The following is a 9,473-nucleotide window of genomic DNA, read 5'->3' as shown; positions in this document are numbered from 1 at the left end:
AAATCGTTGGCGAAAAAAAAAATTACACCTTTCCAGTTTCACCTTTGCAGTGGTGTGGCGCAATATATACTAGTAATCTGTGGTGTGGCGGCTGATGGCGGCCATTGGGACCTGAAAAGTATGGTAAGGTGATTTTCGTGAATGGCTGCTCGACGATGATTAGCTTACTAGACTTACGTCGCAACTTGTTGTCTGATTACAACTACGATAATATTCGCAATAAAGGTACTTACTAATAAGAATAAATAATAATGTAAGTACTTATATTTAAAGGACGAAATAAAAAAAATGCATAAAATTCAAACATCTGTATTTCGAAGACAGTTCAAAATAATGATTTAGTCGAAAACAAAATTATAACAAAGTAATTACTGCCGTAGTTTAATAATTGATTGGATGACCACCAAATACAAAATTTCATTTACAATCATTAAGTAATTAACAAAAAAAATCAAAAAGTACCGATGGTGGCAAACCATTGAATCTTCCAATCAATGTGGTACGCAGATCATATACTAGCAGGTCTAATCTTAACATTATATCAACGTTTCAGCAATATAAAAGTATTCAAACTGATCACAATTTTATGGCAGTTCCATGGAACTCCATGCAACACTTATCCAAGTTACCGTTACAGCTAACTCCTCCAGCCCACTGACTGTCCGCTTGTTTATCTGAGACCATGACTGGGACAGTCACTGGGCTACAAGATGAGCCTGTGGTCAAAAATATATGACATTCAGCAGTGCCTTCGACCATGAGTTTACTTGTTACAAGAAAAAAGTCGTTGAAAAAAATTTATAAGAAGGCCAAATTTTCACAAATCAGTTTTAATACTTTTTAATTACATACAGATAGTAAACTCATAGGGAAGGCACAGTTTACGAGTGCCCTCTTGAAAATAGACAATACAAAGCTTTTTCTTTATCATCACCCCAAACATACACTTGTAACTAAGCGAAAATGTCACATATTGCCCCTAACTCTTATATAAATCTATATTTATTCATTCTTACGTTATGAGATGTGATCTTTCCCCACTGTCAGCGTAAAATGCAAAACAATTCGACGGACTAGTATTCCAAAGAGCTACTAAAATTAATTCATCCAACGCAACAGATAGGCCACAAACATAATCCAGTTCATAAGAAGCTCAATTCGACGGATTTTACAAATCCTGAAATAATTACAACATCCGTTTTCTATTAAAGTACGAGGATCGAACAACTATTTCAATACAATAATAATACAATTTTTCGACCAGGGTCGGATCGGGCGGCGGGCACCGCCCACATAAACTCACAAACACCCTACATATTGATAAAACTATTCAGTCGTTTTTTACCCATAAAAATATATCTTTACAAGGCTCAAACAAAACTTTACAGCACTAAGTACCACTCACACTATGTGATAGGATCACTGGAGGTATCGACCGTTGGCACAGTCTCTCAACGACATCAACATTGTAACACAACCGCTGGGATGCACACGACAGGTGTGCGGTGCACATTGGAAGGTCACATTGCTGTTCGGGTGTACGTTGGTGGGTTCCTTCGTTATGGCATGATGGAATGTGACGGACACAGTAGCCAGGAAGCCAGCACTCGCTAGTCGGACAAAGGGCACCGGTGTTGCATTATATCGTCTCGAACAAACCTATATCGCTCGCTTGCGTTTATCGACGTTATACCGGGAGTTAAAAAAAAAAATTGACAAAACACTACAACTAAACTGTCCGGTGTTACATCGGTTTTACTGAGAGATAGAAACTAGGAAAGGGTGACGATAGAACAGACCCGACCCTCACTACAATTCTAGACGTCGGAGCCGGCCGGGACGGGCTGCGAAATCTCATGTGGAAATTTACAATTTTGCAAAGCGCATCGGACATTTCTTGGACTCGATCCGGCACTTTAGCAGGTACTTCGGGTAAACCGATGCGCGCGGGAAGTAAGGCCGCAAAACGCACTCGTTCGTGTCGCGTATACTCGGGGTTGCTACAGTTCGTAACGTTGGCGCACACGGAGCGCTAGTAGGCGAGCTGCGTACACAAAAGTTGCCGATTTTGAAAGTTTCGAAACACTCGATGTACACAGTCGCGCCGTAAACAGCCAATGCGGACGGCCGCAGCTGGCGCCACTGGGCCGGGACGCCCTAAGCGCAGCTGGCGCTAGTGGCCAGACACCCTAAGCTCAGCTGGCACAACTGGGCCAGACGCCCTAAGCGCAGCTGGCGCAACTGGGCCAGACGCCCTAAGCGCAGCTGGCGCAACTGGGCCTGGCGCTGTGGGCCGCTGCGATAGGTTTAGCGAGCTGCGAGCGGCGGCGCATTAACTGGGATTCGGCCGGCGGGGACAGGCCGAGCTCGTCTTCCGGCAGCGCGGCCGGGTGGCAGGACTTGCTGTGGCGCAGCGTCGGCCGCTCCATGTACGAGTAGTTCATGGAGAAGTGCTGCGCGATCACGCGGTTCACCGCCATGGCCGACTCCGCGAAGTTGGACAAGTTGCGCGCTGACATGTTCCTGGAATTAAATTGGTTTTAGCTGCGTGTCTGCTACATTCGCCTGGTGGGTAATTATAGACGAAAGATGTAAATTTGAAAGTGTATTATTAATAAAAATATTTTTTTAGGTTGCTGAATATATTCTCGCCGATTGCTTTTTGGAAACTCATTTTGTATCTAATAATAATTTAAATGAGCAGCGAGTGTTCCTCGCGAATAAAATAAATATTATACTGTGCTCGAAAAACGTGTAACTTTAGTCTACCAAAGAAAGAACTTTTTCTGTGGTCATCCACAGAAAAAGTTCTTTCTTTGGTAGACTAACAAAGGAAATCTGTCCCTAAAATCTATCAGTGTGTCTATAAATTTCTACTGTAGCTAATCATGAGCATGAATGAACCGCTCTCCAGCCCATCTCCTTTCCTCTTCACCTTCAAGAAAATAGCGTATTCCCTAGTAACAGGCCGGCAACGCACCCGCATTCTGATATTGCGAGTGTCCATGGGCGACGGTAGTTGCTTTCCCGTTAGTGATCCGTTTGCTTGTTTGCCTCATTATTAAAAAAAAAAAAAGACGGGTTGCACTCCGGGAGTGCCGGCAGAAATGAAAACTTGATTATTAACGTTGTGCATTATTTTTTTAACCCATTTTTTATGAAAATTGATTTTAAAAAATCGATATTTTTAATGAATCGATCCCTTACCATCGATTAAACTTTTAACCCATTTTTTATGAAAATCGATTTTTAAAAAATCGATTTTTTAATTAATCGAAACCCTTACCATTTTTTTAACCCATTTTTTATGAAAATAGATTTTTAAAAAATCGATTTTTTTAATTAATTGAAACCCTTACAATCGATTAAATTTTTAACCCATTTTTTATGAAAATCAATTTTTTTAATTAATCGAAACCCTTACAATCAATTAAAAAATATCGACAATCGAAAAAAACAATCGATTGTTCGATTAATCGATTTCGATGTTACAACATTAATCTCCACGATCAGCACGAGAATCTGACGCGAGTTTTACAGTTTTTACCCATCCCACAAAAGTGCTCAACGCCGCTAAAGAAGTTTTCACTTCAAAAATCTTATCATTTCAACATGGAGTTCCTTCAAGGACATACCTCTTAATATTGTGCGGCGTATGCAGCGGCGGGTGTTTGGCGGCGATGGCCGGGCGGCGCAGCCAGGGGTGCTGCAGCACGCGCTCGGCGCTCAGCCGGTGCGACGCCTCGCGGACCAACAGCTGGCTTATCAGGTCCTTCGCCTCCACCGAGATGTGGGACCACTCCTCCTCGGGGAATGTATAGCGGCCCTCCTGAAATGTATTAGTTTGTATTAGACATCTCATCACGATAAGCTAAAATTGGGTTACGCAAATAATATAACAATAAGGAAAATCATGATGGTGTGTATGTATACATATTATTCAACGCTAACTATATAATTATCGCTATCTTTGTTTATCATGTAACTTTTTCAATATGTCAGACAAAGTGTTTAGTTTTTCAAGGTGTAAAAAAACTAAGTGATAATACTTTTAGGCGTTTATGTGACCATTAAATCGAGTTCACACCTTATTGTGAACGTATGAGCGCTGAAATATTTTTTTTGTGATATTTATGTGCAAGCGCCCCCGCGTCATACACACCATAAAGTATTATAACTTAGCTTTGTTACACCCTGTTTTTTTTTTGTTAGTAAATGGTAATGCTCGCATACGGTTTTGCTCGATAGTTTTACTCCAAATCGAGCAATAACCACCGTGTGGACCGCAAAACTGACAGTTAGCTTCGAGCCGGCTCGATGGAATTAAATATTATGTCAAATGTGTCATTTCCTTCGATTCGGAGTAAAACTATCGAGCAAAACCGTATGTGAGTACTTAGCATAAGACCCCCGCCACGCTAACCTGTATCGACGTGAACAGGAGGTCCTGGCACGCGCGACAGTTTTCGCCGCGTTCCCAGCCGCAGTCGGCGCCGCAGTCCGCGCGGAACGGCGGGTAGCCGCACAGCAGGATGTACGCGATCACGCCGAGCGACCACAGGTCGCACCGCTTGTCGTAGTGCGCCGCCGCCGAGCCCGCGAACAGGGACACCACTTCGGGCGCCATGAACTCCGCGCTGCCCACCTGAACATAAAATAACGTTAGTGACGAAATACTGTTAATTTTTTTTTTAATAAAATTTGTTTTATTTCTGAATAAACTTGAAACAAATATTTAACCTATCAATCCCCAAGCGTCAGCCGGCTCCGCATAACAATTGAAAATCTATTGTGTCTGCTATACTTACCCACGATGGAGGTGCTACCTTATATAATAGTTTAAATTAAGTTATCTTTATTTCGGGCAACACTTTACTATTTTTATTTAGATGGCAATTAACAAACTCTTGTGTCTATTACATAAGGGATCCGGTCGCGAATGATGAACTTATCACTTGTGCATGAGCAAGAGGCAAGAAGCTATGCAATATGCATGATTGGAACGGGCAAAGTACTCATTTCTCCCTTTACAATTCATAGTATAACAGCATTCCATCTTTTACCTCTTCACGTTTCATCTGCCAAAACATTTCGATGAAATTTTCATGAAAAATAAACACACTGGTGTAAAGTCGCGGGCGACATCTAGCGGTAATAACTCACCGGCGTCATAAGCTGCGGTGTCGCCAACGGGCTCGCGAGGCTCGACGTGAACGATATCCCGCTCCCCAGATCAAAGTCGCAGATCTTGACCGGGCAGAGCGTGTCACGGTTCACGCACAGTATGTTCTCGGGCTTGAGGTCTCGGTGTGCGACGCCCTTGCCGTGGAGGAAGTGGAGGGCGTTGGCTAGCTCCCGGACTATCTCCGCCGCTTGCGGCTCCGAAAAGTATTGGTGCTCTTGGATCCGAGCGAGCAGTTGACCACCGTTGATCTAGAACAAACATGTTCATTAGGCTTTCGAAGAAATAAAGAAACTTTAGGTAAAACATTATAGGAATAACTGGCACAACATAATAAGAAGGAAGGTTATAGAAGTGGGAAGTCCCAACCCTAAGACATTTAGAACATGACAGGAGGAGAAGGAGATACAATAAAAATAAACATGTAGATTGTAGGTACTGCCACAGAGTAGATAATAGTACAAGTAGTACTGCACAATTTCAAAGCTATATTTTTTAGAATGAACGACATTATAACTCAACAATAAAGAGCAACATTGAAGTCAATGGTCCATACTCCATAGTGTCTGACCTCAGTCGGCGGTCAGACAATGTGATAACAAGTGATAATAGTAGCTGTTGATATTTAATTTAGGTTACACTTACTCAAAAGTATAAAATACCAAACATTGAAATTTGAATACTATTTTAGTTTTTAATCAAATGCAGAGCTTAAAAGAATGGCTGTATTTTAATAGAAGTTGATGTGAAATAATATAACCGCTTTTAAATTGAATTTTGATATGGTACTTTAAGTTCATAATATAGGTACTTTTAAGCATTTCTCCAAGTGGTAAATGAGCATAAATAGCTTAAGTAACTTGCGTTTTAATGTTATTCGCTTCTGATTAAAAAGTAATTTAAGATTTAAGACGCACTATTGAGGTTGTTTTATAATGGAAACCTATACAGTAAACATAAAACAAGACACCAAAGGCATTCAAGTCACAGACATCAGACATGAGTCATCATTTACAACAATACCTTTTGTAGCGTTTACTAATTTATTGACAATTACTATACAGAGTGTAAGTTGTTACAAAACACAAAGTGATGATACTGAGTTTAGGGTGTGTGTCCTTTGTAAAGACTATAGAGTTCACTGTGAAAATAGCAGCGCTGTGAAAGAGAAACTTAAAAATGTGTAAGGGGAAATTCTAGACGCTGGCGCTTTTTTCATAGAAACATAGGAGCTACTACTTTTACAGTGATCTCTATTCTATTATACATATCATTCATCAGTTATTATCTCATCAATAACTATTGGAGCAAAGATTGCAATCAGTCATAGGCTGGCATATATGGTCAGTACTTAAGATGCGACCCGGTCTCAAGACGCGGTTCGGCTCTGTGATTGGTCCAAATTTTGACAGCCAACCAATCACAGAGCCTGAACCGTGTCTTGAGACCGAGATGCATCTTGAGTACTGACTATTTATACCAGCCGGCAGCCATAATGTTATGCACAAAGATGATCAACTCAGGGCTTGGATGCCATCATAATAATATTATGTATACACTTCAAACATATTTCAGTGCTTTCTTTTGCCATTTAAGCTAAACGTCCGTTTCAAGAACCAGAGAGAACTAAAAATAGCTGAATATTTACGTTACACCATCTTCGACCTTATTACTTATGCGATAAGATCAATAGTGGTAAATAATAGCACGCCTCTATTGGATAGGTTAAATCAATATTTTATTCTAAATCGGTAAACGTATACATGCGGATGACCTTGTTATCGAGTTAGTGTCGCACAATCTAGAATAAACTGGTGTCTTCTAATAGCCTACGCTTTCAACTTTGCACTCTACGACGATTGAAATAAAAGTGTTTTTTCTAGAGCAAGTTGGATTGTAATGTGGAAAATGTATCGCATCGGTCCTCGGAATAAGAAACGGAACGTACGCATTTGAAATTTCAATATGATTGATATGTATAGCTATATGACAAAACATTAGATATGTTATTTTATTTCCCGTTTATTTATCCTAAGTTATGGTGCCCATAAACATGACATGTAAGAAAAAATCTTGGGATTAGGGCCCCCCAATTTATATTTAAAAATAGGCTCCCCTAAGGCCCCCTACTCCCTAAGATGTTTAAAAGAGTTTTACATAGGTAACATTGTGTCTGTTGCATTCTCACTAAAGAAAGATTATATTTAATATTACGAGCTAAAACTGTAATATTAGTTACCATAATAAAATTAGTCAGACTTCTAGAAATACGTACTATTAATCTTGAGACTTGTAAGATTGTGCATTTAAAGTTTATCTCGATCTACATAGATAAGACGTGGCTTATCAGCCATACATCACACCACCAAAGCAAAGACATGACATCATTGGGTTATAAACATGTTTTTCACTTTACAAAGCGCTTAGGTAAGTTCAAAGTACTGCATTATGCATAGTTGCTAATTACTTATTGTTTTGTATAATTTTTGCAACATGGTTGGCAATGTTTGGTAAAAGTAGGCTTAATTGGAATTATCTAAGAGCCAATTATACTATGGTTATGACTTATGGTATTCTGTTACTTAAAGTACTTAATGAAATAAATTAGATTAATAATTGCCTTTTTTCATTATCCACGAAAACCTCCTGAGTCCTGAGTCCTGACCTTAATTAGTGTCACCTAGTGGCGAATTTAACCTAACCTATGTGTGAAGATTAAATCAACATAATATTAATTATTTTTTATGCCACCTCAGTTCTAACAGCCAGAAGACTGAGGTGACAGAAAAGCATTACTGAAATTGTTTTTGTTTTAAGATATACGTGGGAGAGCCATGCTTCGGCACGAATGGGCCGGCTCGACCGGATAAATACCACGTTCTCACAGAAAACCGGCGTGAAACAGCGCTTGCGCTGTGTTTCGCCGAGTGAGTGAGTTTACTGGAGGCCCAATCCCCTAACCCCTACCCTATTCCCTTCCCTACCCTCAACTATTCCCTTCCCTTCCCTTCCCTACCCTCCCCTATTACCCTATTCCCTCTTAAAAGGCCGGCAACGCACTTGCAGCTCTTCTGATGCTGCGAGTGTCCATGGGCGACGGAAGTTGCTTTCCATCAGGTGACCCGTTTGCTCGTTTGCCCCCTTATTTCATTAAAAAAAAAAAGATGAATGAACATAATCCTAAAAGTCTACTAGGAGACACTTCGGGCCTGTTTCACCACTTTCTAATAAAGTGCCGAATAGGCTATTCACAACTTCTTTCACACATTCTCCATACTATCTGTCATGTTAAGTGGTGGATAGTCTATTTGACATTTATCAGAAAGTGGTGAAACAGGCCCTTAGGGTTAGATGAAGCTTAGTGAAGACAGGCATTAGACATATTTTCAGTACTTATAACTATGATAACAACAATTTATTATTATTATTTAAGAGGAGTCCACACCGCCCTTTTTTCCATACAAACGTTGTCCCCTGTTTCCTCCCTGGATAATGCTAGTAGAGTTATATTTTTTTTCCTGAATATCTACGGCCACTAATACAATGTCCCTATGTTTTCTTTTTTTTCATAATTTAATTATTAAATAAGATATGAACGTTCAAAAACCCAAAAAAAGGCCAGATTTTCCGCTGTGTTCAAATGTCCAGAAAACAGATTTGGCTAGATTATACAAAAAAAAGCAAAACATAGGAACACAGCTCAAGCCTTTTTTTAATCTTTAATGAAAAAAGTACTTAAATCGGTTAAGTTTTGGAGAAGGAATCAGGGGACAACGAATCGTTGATTTTCTGGATTTTCTGCAGTTGTCTCTATCGCGTTCTGCGGTATAGGCTTGGGGTAAGGGAGACAGCTATAGATATTACACGTACTTTTTTTCATTTCTCTAGCCCCTGGTGTATCCTCATAACACCTCTTTTATCAGCAGTCACGTGAGCCCCAAACGTGCCTCCTGTAGTGTTTGTCACGACTCACGAGCAATTTAAACGAGCTATGTTAACTTTAATGTCGGCTTATTCATTGTTGCCACGGCTGAATAGTTATTATATTAGATTTAGATCGTAGTAGCCTATTACGAGATTTACATTTGAGAGAATTTATACAGACAGTGTTATATCCTGCGCAGATAAAAAATATATTGAGATGTTTGTAGGTTGTTCCATGTTCAGAGTATATTTCTCTTATGCTTAGGCTACTTACTGTTTGTCAACTGCTCATACGGTACTTCCAAATTAATAACGCGCATGGAAATCTTCGCTAATTGTCGTAATCACGAAAACACCCGAATCTATG

General features: G+C 40.0%; 1 protein-coding gene across 4 annotated transcripts in view; it reads right to left on the bottom strand.

Moving 5' to 3' along the window:
• Positions 1-293: 293 nt before the first annotated feature.
• The window catches only part of LOC121730830 (MAP kinase-interacting serine/threonine-protein kinase 1-like), a 30,120-nt gene continuing 20,940 nt past the window's right edge, over positions 294-9,473 (bottom strand). The window contains exons 5-9 of one of the 4 annotated variants that reach the window (XM_042120007.1): positions 5,164-5,433; positions 4,424-4,645; positions 3,636-3,829; positions 2,218-2,523; positions 294-2,185 (exon numbers count right to left, since the gene is read on the bottom strand). In XM_042120007.1, coding sequence (XP_041975941.1) covers positions 2,256-2,523; positions 3,636-3,829; positions 4,424-4,645; positions 5,164-5,433 — 954 coding nt within the window. In that variant the 3' untranslated portion in view covers positions 294-2,185; positions 2,218-2,255. Of the gene's footprint in view, positions 2,524-3,635; positions 3,830-4,423; positions 4,646-5,163; positions 5,434-9,473 lie in introns of all 4 variants that reach the window. The other 3 variants (XM_042120006.1, XM_042120008.1, XM_042120005.1) reach the window with 3 other exon arrangements.

Source organism: Aricia agestis, chromosome 10 (assembly GCF_905147365.1).
Source record: "Aricia agestis chromosome 10, ilAriAges1.1, whole genome shotgun sequence".
NCBI classification, from domain to species: Eukaryota; Metazoa; Arthropoda; class Insecta; order Lepidoptera; family Lycaenidae; genus Aricia; species Aricia agestis.
The sequence above is the reverse complement of the archived record's forward strand: the minus strand, read 5'-3'. Positions and strand labels throughout refer to the sequence as shown.